General features: G+C 39.1%; 1 protein-coding gene across 3 annotated transcripts in view; it reads right to left on the bottom strand.

Annotated features, from left to right (window-relative positions):
* Nucleotides 1-2,257: 2,257 nt before the first annotated feature.
* The window catches only part of Cenpe (centromere protein E), a 59,537-nt gene continuing 44,283 nt past the window's right edge, over nucleotides 2,258-17,511 (bottom strand). For 2 of the 3 annotated variants that reach the window (XM_070022379.1, XM_070022377.1), the window contains exons 39-48: nucleotides 15,146-15,364; nucleotides 14,277-14,474; nucleotides 13,337-13,540; nucleotides 11,952-12,167; nucleotides 10,444-10,629; nucleotides 9,995-10,107; nucleotides 8,896-8,993; nucleotides 5,801-5,984; nucleotides 4,380-4,666; nucleotides 2,258-2,903 (exon numbers count right to left, since the gene is read on the bottom strand). In XM_070022379.1, the coding sequence (XP_069878480.1) occupies nucleotides 2,809-2,903; nucleotides 4,380-4,666; nucleotides 5,801-5,984; nucleotides 8,896-8,993; nucleotides 9,995-10,107; nucleotides 10,444-10,629; nucleotides 11,952-12,167; nucleotides 13,337-13,540; nucleotides 14,277-14,474; nucleotides 15,146-15,364 (1,800 nt within the window). In that variant the 3' untranslated portion in view covers nucleotides 2,258-2,808. The remainder of the gene's footprint in view (nucleotides 2,904-4,379; nucleotides 4,667-5,800; nucleotides 5,985-8,895; nucleotides 8,994-9,994; nucleotides 10,108-10,443; nucleotides 10,630-11,951; nucleotides 12,168-13,336; nucleotides 13,541-14,276; nucleotides 14,475-15,145; nucleotides 15,365-17,511) is intronic. The other variant, XM_070022378.1, reaches the window with a different exon arrangement.

A 17,511-nucleotide genomic window follows, 5' to 3' on the forward strand; every position in this document is an offset into this window, starting at 1 on the left:
CCTCATGCATGCAAGGCAAGCGCTCTACCACTGAGCCACTTTCCCAGCCCAACTTGTGCATGTTTTAAGCTTGTGTTTAACTCAGGAATTTTCACTTGCCAGGCAAATACTCTACATTTAAGCTATGCCCTCAGTTCCCTTTGCCTTCACTAGTATATGAATAGGGTCTTAAATTTATGCCTTGAGTGGCCTAGTCTGTGATCTTCATATTTATGTTTCCTGTGTAGCTGGGATGACAGGCATGTCATAGTTTTGAAGCATGATCCTCCCAATCTGTCTCCTTAGTAGCTAGAATTACAAGTATGAGCCAATATCCCTGTCTTAGTTCTTTAGTAAAAGACTATAGCATCTCAGAAAACTAGGTCCACATATGAGTTCACCTAGAACTCTTAAATTCTGAAATCTTAAGTTCTCTGTTCTTAAGATGACATAAAACTCATCCAGGTATACTTTATATACAACTAAGGACCTCAGGTTGAGAAAACTTTACTCAGATAGGAACTTTGTCTACAATGAAGAGGTTGAATAGAAAAGATTATGTGAGCCAGGCACAGGTGGCTCATGCCCATAGTCCTAGCTACTGAGGATCCTGGTCAACCCAAGTAGGAAAGAAAGTTCATGAGATTCTCAGCTCCAATTAACCACCAAAAACCTGGAAGTGGAGCTGTGGCTCAAGTGGTAGAATGCTAGCCTTGAGCTTTTAAGCTCTCTCTCTCTCTCTCTCTCTCTCTCTCTCTCTCACACACACACACACACACACATCATTTGATCTATGAGATTCTTCCAGTGGGAAGAGTTGAGGAGAAAAACAAAGTCTGATAAGCCATTTTTGAGTGTTTGTATAGGAAATGGGGAGGAGTAGGTTAACAGGAAAATGAAAAAGGATTTCTGTATTCATGAAAGCAAAAGGAAGACTGGGACTAGAAAGACAAGAGGATGTAGCCTCTGTGCCTGAACAACTGAAACTCGGGATGACAGGACAAGATGGCAGGCAAGATTTGTAATTATGCCATCTTGAAGGAGGGCCTATTGCTTTAGGGGAGTTGCTCTGGAGGCCTGAGAATAAGGAAAATCACAGCTCAGGAAGTCACAGGACACCTTGCGCTGTAATGTGTACATCAATTGGTTATGAGAGGGAGAGAGCTTACTGGGCTCCATAGAGAAGTGGAAGCTGCAAGAAACAAACAGCTTAGAAGCTGTAGGGAAAAGGTAGCCACTTGAGACCCCTTGAAGGAATGGAGACTTGGGACTCCTTGTGGAGGCATGGACCAGACAGGCTTGCCTCTCTCGTCTAAGCTAGACAGAGCTGTTTTAGGAGTCTGCTGAGGAGAGGTTGAAAACTCCTGGCAGAGAAGGTAAGGGCACTGGAGATGTCCCAGGTTCCACCCTCCTAGATCAGAAATGACTCCCATTGCCTAAGGTTAGGGTAGCAACAAAGTTTGACTGCTCTAAGCTAAGTACTCAGTCTCCAGGGCCTGAGCCTGGCTCCAAGTGTTGACTGCTGGGTAGGTGGGAGACAGTCCTCCCCTATCCAAACACTCCAGCTCATTTGATACCATTGCACTTCACATAATACACATTGTTTTCAACAGTTGCACAACTTCCTCTTAAAATTGATCATATTGGTGATCTATTATGTTCAAGATGACCTAAAATAGATCGTAAACATAGACTTAGCAAATATAAGCAAATTGAAATAACTCCCTGAATTGGATCAGACCCTATGGAATAAAACTAGAATTCAACAGCAAAAGCAACTATGGAAAATATTCAAATACATGGAGACTGAACAATGTATTGCTGAATGATGAATGGGTCATTGAAGAAATGGGAAGGAAATCCAAAAGTTCTTAGAATCTAATGAAAATGAAAAGTACTACTTACTAGAAGCTTTTCCCTCCAGAAATACCACCAAAAAAACAAAAACAAAATCTAGTACTGAAACCCAGAAAGTTTGTGTATATTTTTCACAGCCAAGTCCTGAATAGAATACCCATCAAAAGGGCTGGGAAAGTGGCTCAGTGGTAGAGCGCTTGCCTTGCATGCATGAGGCCCTGGGTTCGATTCTTCAGTACCACATAAGCAAAAAGAAAAAAGCTGGAAGTGGCGCTGTGGCTCAAGTGGTAGAGCGCTAGCCTTGAGCTGAAGAGCTGAGGGACAGCGCCCAGGCCCAGAGTTCAGGCCCCATGGCCGGACCCAAAAAAAAAAAAAAAAAAATACCCATCAAAACCCCCAGAAATACCACATGGAGCTGCAATTCAGAACCAATTGGCTAACCATTTATTGAATGTTTAAGGTTCTAAAAACATAGTTACAACTTTTGTCAATAAATGTTACTGACTTATGTGCTATATTTTAGAATTACTTCTAAGCCCTACATACATAATTTCAAATTAAAAATATAGACTTTGGGGCTGGGAAGGTGTCTCAGTGGACAAGCACTTGCCTTGTCTGAATGAGGCCCTGGGTTCAATTCCTCAGTACCACATAAGCATAAGTGGCACTGTGGCTCAAGTGGTAGACTTTATGACTACATGGAAAGCCAGGAAATTTCCTTCAATAACTTTCTTCTTTATTGTATATATATATAAATAAATATAAAGTTCAATGTTTAAAAGTATTACCACATGCATTTGCACTGTTATCACCACTGCAAATTACTAGAATAAATTATTATCTTGTTCCTTCATCTTTCCTCGAGAGGCAAAGTGAAAATTAAACTAAAATTAAGTCGTGCTGGGGAGGCACAGAAGGTCCTTTCTGAAGGAGGCGTGCTGGGCCTCCAGAGATGGAGAATGATGGAGGGGCCTACTGGATTTTGCATTCAGGTTCATCTTTTCCTGAAGAGGTGTGCCAAAGCCTTGGCTGAGGATCCACATTCTCTGCTCCTTCAGTTTGTACTTCTGAGAATAAAATAAAAACAAATCATATTAGAAAGATATCAATCACATTTGGAAGAAAGGTCTTGGGCACAGAAGGGACACAGAAGTGGGAAATGGTAATGTGGTCCACTGCATTTGGTAATTAAAAAGGTGGCTGGGCACAGGTGGCTCACGCCTGTAATCCTAGCTTCTCAGGAGGCTGAGATCTGAGAATCACAATTGAAGCCAGTTCAGGCAGGGAAGTCTATAGGACTCTTATTTCTAATTAACCACCCCTAAAACCAGAAGTGGAGCTGTGGCTCAAGTGGTAGAGTGCCAGCCTTGAAGAAAAAAGCTCAGGGACATCTCCCAGACCCTGAGTTCAAGCTCCTTTATTGGCACCAAATGAAAAAAAAGAAAGAAGTTTATTCTTCATTGTGCCATAAACAGAACTGTTAGGAAAACTGTAGAATACATAAAGCCAAGAGGTGAGAAAGTTTCATCTAGACTACATTAATGTGCGAGAATTAAACATGAATTAAGTTTGAATCTCATCTAGCCCATTTTTTTAGGAAATAAAATGGTGTGCTATACCAGACAAATATAGTAATCACCTGTTATCCAAGGTTTACTCTCCATGGATTCAGTTACCTGTGGACAACTATAATCCAATTGTATTAACTAGAAACCTCCAGAAATAAAAATTAAAAGTTTTAAATGGTATGCCACCATAAGTAGTGATGGAAGCTTGCTTTGCCCTGCCCTGGACATGCATCATTGCTTGGTTTATTGTGTTCACACCGGATGTGTGGATAGCAGCAACTCAGCATCCCAATGGCCATCTAGTATTGGAGTGCTTGTGTGTGGCAACCCTGTCTTACTTAGTAATAGCACCACAGCCTTAAGAGCAGGCAGGCTGGCCATCTTTATACCAAAGGGATGCCATATATTGCTCCTTTTAAATGGAAAAGATAAAAATTGATTATAAGTAAGTATGCATAGGAAAAAGTAGCACATGGAGAATCCTATACTATCCAGGATTTCAAGCATCTACACAGGCCTTCGAATGAAAGCTCCATGGATAAAGGTGGGCTACTACTGTATGTATTGTAGTGAACATTTCAAGAACCTTCTTAAGTACAGATTTCCATAGGTGGGTGAAGAGTTAGGTATGTGGGACTTTTAAAAATTGTACAAATGAATTGTGCCTTGTCCTGAGATCAGTTAGAAGACTTGGAGAGATTTTAAGCTGTGCTAAGGAAGAGAATGAGTTATAAATTTTGAAAATATCACCCCAGTGGTAAAAGGTAACCACTTAACAATAGGAGCAAGAGTTCATGACACTGAAGTTCTGAGGCAATGGGGTAAAACCTGACAGCTCTTTAGTCCCAAGCCTCAGAAGAGCTGACTTTCTCATATGAGACCAAATCTCTTGTCTAAACTTGACCTTTGGTATCAAACATTTAGAAGTTCCAGTTGCGATCCATGTATTTCCAGGTAACCTGTACATTCACCTACCTCGGCAAAGGCCTAAACCAGAGTTATCAAAATAGCGAACTGGATGAGGTCCTGGGAAAGACTTGGATCGGTTGTCGAAGAACCAGGAATGTGGTGACTCCTCTGTCACAGCATCTTGTACATTCAACTCCTTGCAATGGGATGACACGTTCTGTCTCTTTTTAGAATCTGTTCCCGTTACTTTAGGAGACTTTGAAGAATTCTCACATGTCACTTCTTGCTGAGCTGCTTTCTTAGGGGTTCTTTCCTTCCAAATTTTGACCTCATCAGAAAGATGATGATTACTGCTTCAGTATAAGGGAAAAAAAGGATATCATTAGACTGCCTAATTCTTAAACGTAGTCACATAAAAATATTTTTAAAAAAAGCTCTCCTAAAGTATACAAAACATGAAAGTTACCATTTCCTCACATTTACATTTTAATTTCAATAAAATGTTTTCAGGTTTGAACTATTTTCATAGTTCAGAAAGTGAGATTGGGTCTATATAACACTGTGGATATGAAATTATGACACTGGATTTTCAGGTGAATTTTTATCATCCAGAATGGTTTATGTACTGATACTGCTGCAACAATTCAATAGATTAGTCTTATGGATGAGTCTTTTATGAAGTTTACAAAGGATATTGTACTTCTTCATCTAGATTAATTCCTAATACTGTTCCAGATGTACTGTATTTTAGTGTTTGGTTATGACTCTCGCCCAACTTCCACGTAAGTTCAGACTTCCTTTTCATAACATCTTAAAAAGTTTCTCTAGTTTAGCTCTCTTCCTCCCTCCTGTATAGTGAGATATTCTCACTATACAGTCCAGGCTGGCCTCAAACTTTTGATCTTCTTGCTTCGACCATGTGAATACTGGGATTAAAGGCATAAGCCTGTAAGCCTGGGTTTTTGAGTTTGTAAAGAACTATTTATTTGAAAATTATTTAATGCTTGGTTTTCTTCTATTGTATTGTTTTTAGATACTCTAATCTTCCATAGTGGAAGAAACAACACAAGTAAATTTATTACATTTGTTTGTAAAGTAAATAGGCTAGTTAATGAACCTAGGAGTTAGTTGTCCACTAAGAGCCTCATTATCTGTGGATCTAGACTTGTGGTTTATCTCAACTGTGCCTTCAAAGGCCTCTATTTCCTGGTTGTTGGCTCCATCAAAAATAGGTCAGATAATAAACAGCTAACATCTGTAGTGGTGCTCCCATATTATTATTCTTTTTAAAAAAGACATATCACATGAACTCTAAAAATTGCTTGCCCAGTAACCGTGATGAGTTTCTAAGTACACCAAGTTTGTACGTATAACCCCACCCCCAGTATTAGCACAGCACAGCACTGGAACAGGAGGGCCAGGGCCTGCGCTTGGGGACCGGGGGACAGTACACAGAACCCGTACAAGAGGGAGGGGGCAGGTCTTACCTTAACAGTTCTCTGTTTTGCTTTATTAGCTGCTCATTTTGCTGCTTTAGCTTAGAAATTTCCTTCTCTTGCCTTATATATTCACTTTTCAAAATAAGAGCTTTGGTGCTTTGTATAATGCCGCTGCCGCCTCCACAGGTCAATGGTTTACTTGTGGGCTGAGAGTGAGTGTGTTCTGATACCACTGTGGGAGGCAAACGCACACCCATGTGAGAACCTCATTATCTAGCAACAGATTCCCTCTAGCATTATCTCTGGCTTGAACTTTTTCTACTCGGGGCTAACACTCAATCACTTGAACCAGGTCTCCAGCTTCAGCTTTTAATTTGACCTCACAGTCTTGAAGATTTATCTGCACAGGCTGGCTTGGATCCTTGATCCTTAGATCTCAGCCTCTGTAGGAGCTAGGATTATAAGTATAATTAGTGCTCACCTTTTCCAAGCATTTTTGGAATGTACCTTAACCAATCCCATTAAGCTCACCACCTTCCACCCTGACCACAATAACAGCAGTCACCCCAGTGAGGGCTATCTAGTTGGTCTCTGCTCCCCAGCCATGCTCATTCCCAGAGCTGGCTTTCGCAGAGCATACATGAGTTCCAGCCCAGTCAGCTAGTATGTTTTAAGTACTCAATATATACTTCTGAATGACAGGAAAGCAAGTGTTAGTAAGTATTCTTGTATGAAAATGATGCAAGAGACTGTGTTCCTCAGACTGCAGGTTAAACTGCATAAAAATTTGAGCTGTGTGTTAGTGTAATAACACGTTTGGTCAACCACATCAGTATTTCATAAAGGAGAGGTAGAATTCAGGTACAATATAGGTAAATCTGAAATTCTCAGATATTGAAAAGGTTTTGAGCATAGAGATCACACACGTGGGAAACTTGGGACTGTTTACCTGGGTGGCTAATATAGTGGCACCTTTGCTTTCCAATGGCTCACTGTGTATACCTGATTATTATGTCATATGATTATCATATAAAATTGGTTTCAGGTTGTATATATATGGTATATATGAAACATAAATCAATTCTTTGTAATTGGGTTATAACATTTATATGACTCGTTATATGTACGCAAATATTCTAATAATAACAAAAAATAAAAGCCAAGCTGTTGACTTATGCTTATAATACTAACTACTCAGGAGGCTGAAATATAAGGACTGAAATTCAAAGTCAGTCTGGGCTGGAAAGTCTGTGAGACTCTACTCTCCAATAAACTACTCAGAAAAAAACTGTCAGTGGTGCTGTGGCTTAAGTGGTAGAGCACTCGCTTTGGCACAGAGGCTCAGGTACAGGGCCCAGACCCTGAGTTCAAGCACAGGACCAGCTTAAAAAAAAGCCAAATCTAAACAATTACCATCCTGAGGATTTCAGGTAAAGGTTATCTGTAGGTTACTTAAAAGTAACATGAATCAAGAGTAATTATTTTTATCATTCTATAATAAAGAATTTTCACTTAAAAATTGTTTTTATCCCTCGCAGTTTTCTTTTTCATTTTTTCTTTTTTTTTCATCGGTTGTGGGGCTTGAACTCTGGGCCTGGGCACTGTCCCTTAGTTCTTCAGCTCAAGGCTAGTGCTCTACTACTTGAGCCACAATGCCACTTACTGTTTTCTGAGTGGTTTATTGGAGCTAAGAGTCTCATGGACTTTCCTGCCCAGGCTGGCTTTGAACCGTGATCCTCAGATCTCAGCCTCCAGAGTAGCTAGGATTATGGGCTTAAGCCACCAGTGCCTGGCTTTTGTTTCCTTTTTTTTCCCCAGAGTTGATACTAGAGTTTAAACTCAGGACTTTGAGCTCTTTGATTTTTTTTTTTTTGACTCAAAGTCAGTGCTGTACTACTTGAACCACACCTCTAATCTTGATTTTTGGTGGTGGATTTGGAGATAACAGCTTGGGCAAATTTATTTGCCCGGGCTGACTCTGAACCACAATCCTCAGATTTCAGCTCTTGATTAGCTAGGGTTACAGGAATGAGCCACTGATGTCCAGTTTCTCTTGACATCTTGTAGATAGGAGTGGAGATCATCCAGCAGACACTGAGGAAGGTCATGCAGAACAGGTCCTACCAGTACTGCTGAGAATATCTCTATGTTCTTTTGAAATATGCAGATAATATCTTAGATCTTGCAAATCCCGTCTTGTATTTTGCTTAGCATTTAGAATTTTCAGTGTGTGCCCACAAACAACTTTGGTTTGATCTTCACAGGTACATTATGAGTCAGGGGTTCCAGGATTTCACTTCGTCAGCCAGTGAGGGCAGTGTGGAGACTGCTCTGAGTTTTAGCTAGACACACCAAATACTACTCAGTAATCTCATAAATACAATGGGAGAAGCAGAAATAGGAGAAAATAGGTTTGAGAACTGGATATGCTAAAATTAGATGATGAATTATTCAAAGTATCTAAATACATCTCAAAGAATTTTCTAAGTAATTATCATTTCTAAGTAATTATCAACACTCTTACAGTTTTATGAGCAAATAATTATAAGATTTATTTCTACTATGCTCTAATTGCCTTTAATAGCTTCACATTGTTAAGTCTAGCAAGATGTGCTTGATTTTTATTGGGGAGGGCAGTTCTGCCTTGATAGTGAAATTATGCATTTATAGTAGTGAAAATATCTCAGGAATCTGTAAAGATCTGATAATGCAGAAAATATAACTCAAAACTTCTTTTTTGCCAGTCCTGGGGCTTGAACTCAGGGCCTAGGCACTGTCTCTGAGCTTCTTTTTGTCAGGGTTAGCACTCTACCAGTTGAGCCACAGTGCCACTTCTGGCTTTTTCTGTTTGTGTGTTACTGAGGAATTGAACCCAGGGCTTCATGCATGCTAGGCAAGCATTCTACCAATAAGCCACATTCTCAGCCTCAAAACTCAAGAATTTAAAGACTCTATAATGGATAAGCAGGTGAGGTTAGAGCAAACTTAAAAGATATGTAATAAGAAAAATACTGCAATGCATTAATTTTAAATGTGGTCATTAAGTTGAGCTTAGAATGACACATAACATTGGAGTTTTCGAAGTCTGCAGGTGTGTTGAAGTAAATGGGAAGGATCTGAAAATGTCTTCGTTTTCTACTTACTTGAGGTATTTTGGTCCTGTTGATTTCTTCTGAGGTTTTCTCTCAAGACTCTTATTACTTCTTTCTGATAGTCCACAGTGGCTTTTGTAGAATGAATTCTAACCACAACAACAATAATAATAATATGTAAAAGTACAGTAACTAGTTTTACATGGAGGAACAAACAGAACTGTAGTCAAGAATTTTCCAGCACATTATACTGACATAATTTCCATAGTAGCAGCAGATGAGTTTTCATAGTACCCTTCCCATCACGGCCTTTATAGCTACAAACCCATTTGCGGAAGGATTCTGTTCAGTTGTGGGGACAGTCTAGTTTCCTCTATATTGAAAAACCAATTCTTTGAAAATTTCTGGAAGCCCAACAGATTTTAAGTGAACACTATTTGGAGGCACCATAAAACAAGCCATAGATCTGTTAAAATGTACAATTTTACTAGAATATAGAAAAGAAAAGCATTTTTCCCCCTCTATATTGTCAATAAGGCAAACCTTGACTGTATCAAACTGAGGCACAAGGTCAAATTCTGTACATTTTATAAATTATTATATTAAGCATTTGTCAGCAATGATAAAAAGATTGTTTTTGCTTTTATGAAGAACTATGAGAATATCTGTTGACTCCATTTTCTCAGTAAAAATGTCTTTTATAATTAAGAATCTAATAGAATTTCAATAAAATGTAAGTCTTTAGCCCAGTGCAGAATCATCCTTCTTTTTTTTTAAAGTTAAGTAGCCTATGAACTCATGATTTTATGGATCAGCCTCCTGAGTGCTGGGATTACAGCAAGAAAGCATAATCCTTATAGAAACACAATAGGAAAAAAAGAGAAGTATCACAATGTTCACTTTTAAGCATGAAAGGCTATTTTTCTTTTTTCTATGGCTGAGAAGGAAGCATTAAAAAACACAGGGAGTTAAATGACCAAAACTGTGCTTAACTTGAATACAAAATGATAATTTAATAATTTAAAATGTTGCTTATATATACATATATGTATATATATATAAAAACAGCATTTTCATAGATCACTTATTTATGTAGTTTAGGAAGACAGGTAAGCTAGTCAGTATTTATTCAATGAAGGCAAAGACTTACTCCTTCTCAAATTGCTTTGTGTTTTTCATTTTTTCAAGGTCAACCTCCACCAGCCTCATTTTGAGATTTTCAATTTCTTCTTGATAGGGCTGAGCACCTAGAGCAACTTTGTCCTTGTTTTATAGAGAGAAGAAACATACAATAAAATGACTTTAAATTTCACCAGTGTTGTAAAAAAAGACTCAATAAAAGATTGAAAAAACACATTAATTTTTGAAAAAAGTACTTTCCATGTATAAAGAACAATGTTAATGAGTTTTAAAATTCTCTCTTCTAGCATAATAAAAATGATCGACATTATATATGAAAAATTCCATCTAAGTTGCTTGCATTTTTGTGAGCCTGAATAATAAACTTCAGATAGGACAGGGAACTGGAAGTTTTGGTAAGGAGGACAGAACCAAATCATTTTTCAAATCCAACATATAAGAAAAGTAACTTTTATTCACCTGAAGCATCTGGATTGTTTCTTTATTTTTTTCAAGACATTTGTCTGATTCATGAACTCTGGCCTGAAGTTGTGCTATCATGTCATTGGTTATTTCTAGTTCTTTCTGCATCTTTATGATCTTGTTTTCCTTATGGACAGCACTTTCTTTAGCTTCACGGAGGGAAGTTTCCAGCTCCTGAATTTTCTGTTAGAGAAAACAAAAACTTCTCAGGACTACCCTAAAGGCAGAATCACGGTGTGGATTTGAGAAAAAGATGACTGCATTCAGATAGTGTTAATTTTTCCCCGATTATAATAACAAAGGAAAGAGACATGATATTTCCCTTATTTAGAAGATGCTGACTTTCAGATTAAGAAATGCCTATATATATATATATATATATACTTTTTTGTCAGTCGTGGGGCTTGAATTCTAGGCCTGGGCGCTGTCCCTCAGCTCTTTAGCTCAAGGCTAGTGCTCTACCACTTGAGCCACTGCACCACTTCCAGTTTTCTGATAGTTTATTGGAGATAAGAGTCTCATAGACTTTCCTGCCCGGGCTGGCTTTGACCTGTGATCCTCAGATCTCAGCCTCCTGAGTAGCCAGGACTACAGGCATGAGCCACCGGTGCCCAGCTCTAAATGCCAATATTTTATATCAATCAATTAGCAAATTCTTTTTTTTTTTTTTTGGGTCCGGTTGTGGGACCTGAACTCTGGGCCTGGGCGCTGTCCCTCAGCACTTCAGCTCAAGGCTAGCACTCCACCACTTGAGCCATAGCGCCACTTCCGGCTTTTTCCTTTTTGCTTATGTAGTGCTGAGGAATCGAACGCAGGGTCTCATACATGCAAGGCAAGCGCTCTACCACTGAGCCACCTTCTCAGCCCCCAATCATCAAATTCTTAAACGACACAGATGAAAACAGCACAATAGTTTTGTGACCTCCTGGATAGTGCTAAGCATGTTAATTAGACATTCCAATATTATAATAATGCTATCAAAAATGTACTTATTAACTGGCTTTTTTAAAAAATGAGGAATCATTTTCCATATTCCTACTGGGAATACAAGACATGTTCTTTGGAGAGAAATTAACTGAATCTGCATGGAAGCCACTGAAGTAGAGTTTGTGTGCGTGTGTGCACACGCACACAAATATATCTCTTCATTTATGAATGTATGTATGTATGTATGTATGTATGTATGTATGTATGTATGTATGTATAGTACTGAAGAAAGAACTCAGGGCTTTGTGCTTGCATGTGCTTTACCACTTGAATCATGCCCCCAAGTTTTTGCTTCACTTTCTTTTTCCAATAGAATCTAATACTTTTTCCTGGGCTGACCTTGGAAATGACTCCTGAGTAGCTTGGATTATAGGCTTATACCTGGCCTTTTATTTTTATTAGTTTTGGGATTAAAAATGAAAATATATGTAAAAAAGTCAAATGCATATGATGAAAAGTGATCAAGAACTCCATGACACAGCTTTAAACTGAAGATGACTATGTGAAGATTCACATACCTCTGTGGTTAACTGCATGGCTCTCATTGTACTGTGATTTGCATTGTCTTGGGTAGGAGGGGTAACGCAGGGCCCAGGCACCTGGGAGACTGACAATATTTGGTGGTCACTAAGTAGTTTTTGACTTTTCTCTCTCATTGATTCCAGGTTGTGCTCCCATTCTTTGGATCGGACTGCACTTCGTTCTTCAAACTCTGACAACTCATTTATTATGGCCTGTTGAATAGCAAAACACCTTTACACTTCTAAAGTAATTTACAGGAGCATTATATAGACTACAGCTGACAGCACAGCAGACCTACTATATGCAGCTATGACCTATTTTTCATACCTTAGTGTTTATAGGCAAAATAACTCCCTGATGATTGATAATGTGAAAGTCTTATTTCCATGCAGAGAATTGTCATCAGGGCTGTCTATAACATTGAAGGTACTAGTTCTGAAATCACTCATTGCCTGCCAGCATCACAAATACCTGTAACACAGCCTCTTGTGGAAAACAGTCTATCAGTATCTTACAAAAGTGAGCAGCCTTTTACCAGAACCCAGCTACTACATTCCATGGGATTTACCCAAACAAGCTGAAACAATTGTTCAGAAGAAAAACTTCATATGTCTGCTTATAGCAGCTGTATTTCTCTGTCAAAACTTGGTAGTCACAAGATGTCATTTAGTATGCATGCCACTAGACAAATGGGTCCATTCACATTACTAGTGAGAGAAAATAATGTGGAGACTCTGTCCAGTGTTACATTCTGGAAACGGCCGTGAGGCCACAGAAAGAATAGAGACCAACCATTGGCAGGGGTAGCTGAGTTGGCAGGTGTGAGATTTTTATTCATTGAACTGAGGTCTCATGAACTTTTTGCTTGAGCTTTCCCTGGAACCATGATTCTTCTGATCTGTGCCACTGAGCAGTTAGGATTACAGGCATAAACCACTGTGCCTAGCCTCAGTTTGTTACTTTCAGTATATATTTATATTTGAAATTATATTATATATGAATTTATATTTAATTATCTTAAGGAAGTCTAATACATTAGAGGAAGAATATGTTTTACAAAACCAGGCTTTTTTTAGGGTGCCAGTTCTGGGCTTGGATGCAGGGCCTGGGTGTTCCATTTCTGGCTTTTTGGGAGTTATTTGGAGATAGGAGGCTCACTGACATTCTAGCCTAGGCTGGCTTTGAACTGGGATCCTCAGCCTCCTGAGTAGCTAGTACTATAGGTGGCATCCAGCTAAAACCAACTTTTCTTAAAAAGAATATATAAATAAATGAAGCAGACTTAAAAGTTAACTCATTTTAAGTTTCTCAGGAATGAAGTAGAAAAACTAAAGCAAACAACAGAAAGAATGAAGCAGCATCAGAAAGCGAATATACTTACATTTATCTTGTTATTATAGAAGTTATTCACTTGACAAATGTTCGTGTTTTCCTTCTGGATGCCACATTTAACCTTCTGTATATCAAAAGTAGTTTTTGAACACTCTTCTAAAAACTGAGTCATTTTTTTCCTGTTGCTTAGCACCTGTTGCAATTCAGTCTTTATGCTGGTGAAGTCATTTTCTGAGAAATCTTTGAGAATTTCCTGTGTGAAAACCATGAAATAAATTGATTGATCATTAGGAAAGATTTTATGTAACTACTATATGAAATGCAAAAAATTATATATATGATATATATCACAGATATATGTGAAAATCACATTGGAATCTCATTCTTAGTATTTTCAAGTATGTCAGTCACCAATGGCTCACAATTATAATAGTAGCTACTTTGGAAGCTGAGATTGGGAGGACTGCAGATTGAGGCCAGCCCAGGCATATACACCAGAGACCCCTTTTCAATCAGTAGCTGGGCACAGTGGTGTATACCTTCTCAGCTGCTGGGAAGGGCTAAGATTAGGAAGACTGTGGTTCTAGGCCAGCCTAGGCAGCAAAGTTTGTGAGACCTCATCTCAGTGGAAAGAAGTTGGGCATGGTGGTACACACTGAAGCTGACTACATGCCCCCCCCGCCCCCCCCCCCCCCCAGGAGTTGTTTTTGACTTCCAGTCACAAATGGACTGGAATATCTTGCACAGATGCAAGAACTTAGAGAAAACATCTGAGATTTAATCTGGGATGCCATTACTTCCACTTGGAAGTGTTTTTTCTGTGTCTACGGAGTTTTGACAGGAGGTTGAATCTTTATGTCAGCCCAGTTGTTATTCGGAAATCTATTTTAAATTTCTGGTCCGTGAAAATGATTCTAAACACATGAAAAGGGACCTTTTGACTTGATAAAAAGGCTTAAACTAGAATCAAAACCTAAAATAAATTATACCTCAGCGTGTTGATCCATAATCTGGTTGAGTTTTTGGTCCTTTAATTCTTGGGATGGCATGTCAGAATTCTGTTGAAGGTTCCATATTTTCATTTGCAGTTCACTTTGCTTTTCCACTTCATTGACATAATCCATTTCAAGTCTATTGATGGAATCATGCTGCTCTTCCTTTACTTTTGCAACATGACTCAACACATACTTGTAGAAGCAAACAGAAAAATGAAATTTTTATTGTATTTAAAAGACATTAATTCCCTGAGACTGTGATGTAGGAAAGTATGTCATTTATTATTTATCTCTTTTGATACATGAGGAAGACTTTTGATACATGAGGAAGAAAGAAGCTATTATCATCCCCTAATTTTTCCTCTTTATATCTTAAGAGAGTCAACTTGTAGAAGCTACTTCTGTATTTCCATTGTCCTGACTTCCTGGCTTAGGTATCTAGATTGATCTACATCTATACCTACCTACATCTAGCCATCCATCCATCTTAATATACATACTGTCTCATTATTAAATTGCTAATCACCTAGATTTTCCAGCTAAGACATTTGAGATCTATTTTCTTTTTTAAAAATTTTTTTTATATTCTTTTTTTTTTTTTTTTTTTTTTGGGTCCAGTTGTGGGGCCTGAACTCTGGGCCTGGGCGCTGTCCCTCAGCTCTTCAGCTCAAGGCTAGCGCTCTACCACTTGTGCCACAGCTCCACTTCTGGCTTTTTTCCTTTTTGCTTATGTGGTGCTGAGGAATCGAACCCAGGGCCTCAGGCATGCAAAGCAAGCACTCTACCACTGAGCCACTTTCCCAGCCCATACCTAGAAATTTGTAGGTGAAATTTCATAAGGGTATAACTAAAAAGGGTGGTACCTTAAGTTTTTTTAAGACTCGGTGGAATTCCATGGAACATCTCTGGTTTGCAGTAAGAAGTTTCTGAATCTCTCTGGTTTGTGGGTGTGTAAGTGAGAGGTTCGCTTTTACTCCGACTGAAATTTCCTTTTGGGTTTCAATTTCCTTCTCCAAGTCAAGAGACAATCTGTCCAAGCACTCATAATCATTACCCATCTCTGAGTATTTCTTCAGAAGCTCCTAAAGGAAATAACAATGCATCCAATTTAACACTAAGTAGTTCTAATCCTAGAATTGTAACACAACTAATGCTTTAATACTGTGCAATTTAAAGGTATTAAAAGGTGTTTCAAAGGCAAAAATGAAACACAGTATTGGTTTTAGGTGGTAGTAATGATATGTAATCAGTGTGGGAATTTTAAGAACATAGGTAAAGAAAACCAGAAACCAGGTTCACTATGATTGTGATGTGTGTTCTTTTAGATGATATTTTGGAGGGATGGGAAGCAGCATTAGGGTTTTAAACCCAGGGTCTAATGCTTGCAAGGCAGGTACTCAACTGCTGAGTCATGCCTCCAACTCAGTTTTCTGAACTAGTTATTTTGAGATAGGGTCTCATTCTGTGTTCAGGATCCACTCCTAGACTGTGATCTGCCTATTTTGTTTCTTGCTATGGCTAAATGTCAGATACATGCCACCATGTCCAATTTCTTCTATTGCCATGGGTCTCTCACATCTTTCTTTTTCTTCTTCCTTTCCTTTCCTTTCTTTTCCCTTCCCTTCTCCTCCCCTCCCCCTCTCCCTCTCCCTTTTCTTTCTTTCTTTTCCTTTCTTCCTTCCTTCCTTCCCTCCCTCCCTCCCTCCCTTCCTTTCTTCCTTTCGCACAGCTGGCTTGGAACTGGGATCTTACCAATTTCAGCCTCTTATGTAGCTAGGATGACAGATGCCACATGCCCAGCTATTAGCAGAGATGGGGTGTAATGTCTAGGCTGGCCTTGAATTGTGATATTGCTGATCTGTCTCCCAAGTAGCTAGGATTACAGGTGTGAGCCATTGAACAAGCACTGGCAAAGGGAAACATCTGAGTGAACTCAATGTAGTATGTATTGTAGCTAAAGGACAGTGAGACAGGGCATACAAACACATGTCTAAGGCTACACAGTTACCAGTGTGGTAAACTCACTTTACACATCACTAGCTCCAGCCAGAAATCTGCTAATCCTTTCCCAGAATCAGGTTTTTTGTTTTGGGTGGTCCTGGGGTTTGAACTCAGGGCCTGAGCACTGTCCTCTCTGAGCTTCTTTTGCTCAAGGCTAGAACTCTACTACTTGAACCACAACACCGGCTTTTTCTGAGTAGTTTATTGGAGATAAGAGTCTTATGGACATTACTGCCTGGGCTGATTTTGAACAATTCTCAGATCTCAGCCTCCTGAGTAGCTAGGATTACAGGCATGAACAAATAGCACCTGCCTTCTCTGCCATGTTCTGATTAGGGAATTTACTGAGCTATTTTCTCAAGTACAACATAAAGACTACAATCTGTGCCACCAAGCTTTTTAGGGAATCAAGTTAAAAAAGTATGTGTGAAATCTGTTAAACTGATATAGACATAGCTTAAAGGAAATAAAACTACATTAAAAAATGTTCCTACCACCTTGAGCTGAAGAGCTGAGGGACAGTGCCCAGGCCCAGAGTTCAAGCCCCACGACCGACAAAAAAAAAAAGAAAGTTCCTATAATCAGGTTTTTAAAATCGGGAGCAGCATATTGAACAGACTTGTGTGGAGAATGTGCTACATGATCTAGACATACACTAGCAACAGATTCCTGAGAGATCTTGTATTATGTTGTTATTATTATTTCTGGTTCTGAGGCTTTAACTCTTGGCATGTACACTGACTCTGAGTTTCTTTTGCTCAAGGCTTGTGCTCTACCACTTGTGCCACAGTTCTATTTCCAGCTTTTAATGAGTAGTTTATTGAGGTAAGTGTCACAGACTTTCCTGCCTGAGCTGCCTTCCAACTTTCAGTTCTCAGCTTCTGGAATAGCTAGGATTACAGGTGTGAGCCACTGGTACCTGCCTGAGATCCTGTATTCTGACAGGATGACAATAACTTGTTACCTTCCCACTGTATGCTCAGAATCTAAGCATGGCTTACCATTGTCCATGGCTACCTCTCTGGGCCAAGCCTTCACCATCTCTATCCAATTCTTGGAAGTCAGTATGGCAAACAGTCCTTCTTCTTCCATTCAATTTTCAATACTATAACCATAATTTTCCTTTTGAAGTGTAAGAGAGATTGGGTCTCCCACAGGGACCAAACTCCCACAGTGGAAAACCCAAAGTCTTGTCTGTTCTTGAACTCACAAGGCACACTACTGTCCC

This window comes from Dipodomys merriami, unplaced genomic scaffold (genome assembly GCF_024711535.1).
Source record: "Dipodomys merriami isolate MVZ:Mamm:240054 unplaced genomic scaffold, mDipMer1.0.p SCAF_15, whole genome shotgun sequence".
NCBI classification, from domain to species: Eukaryota; Metazoa; Chordata; class Mammalia; order Rodentia; family Heteromyidae; genus Dipodomys; species Dipodomys merriami.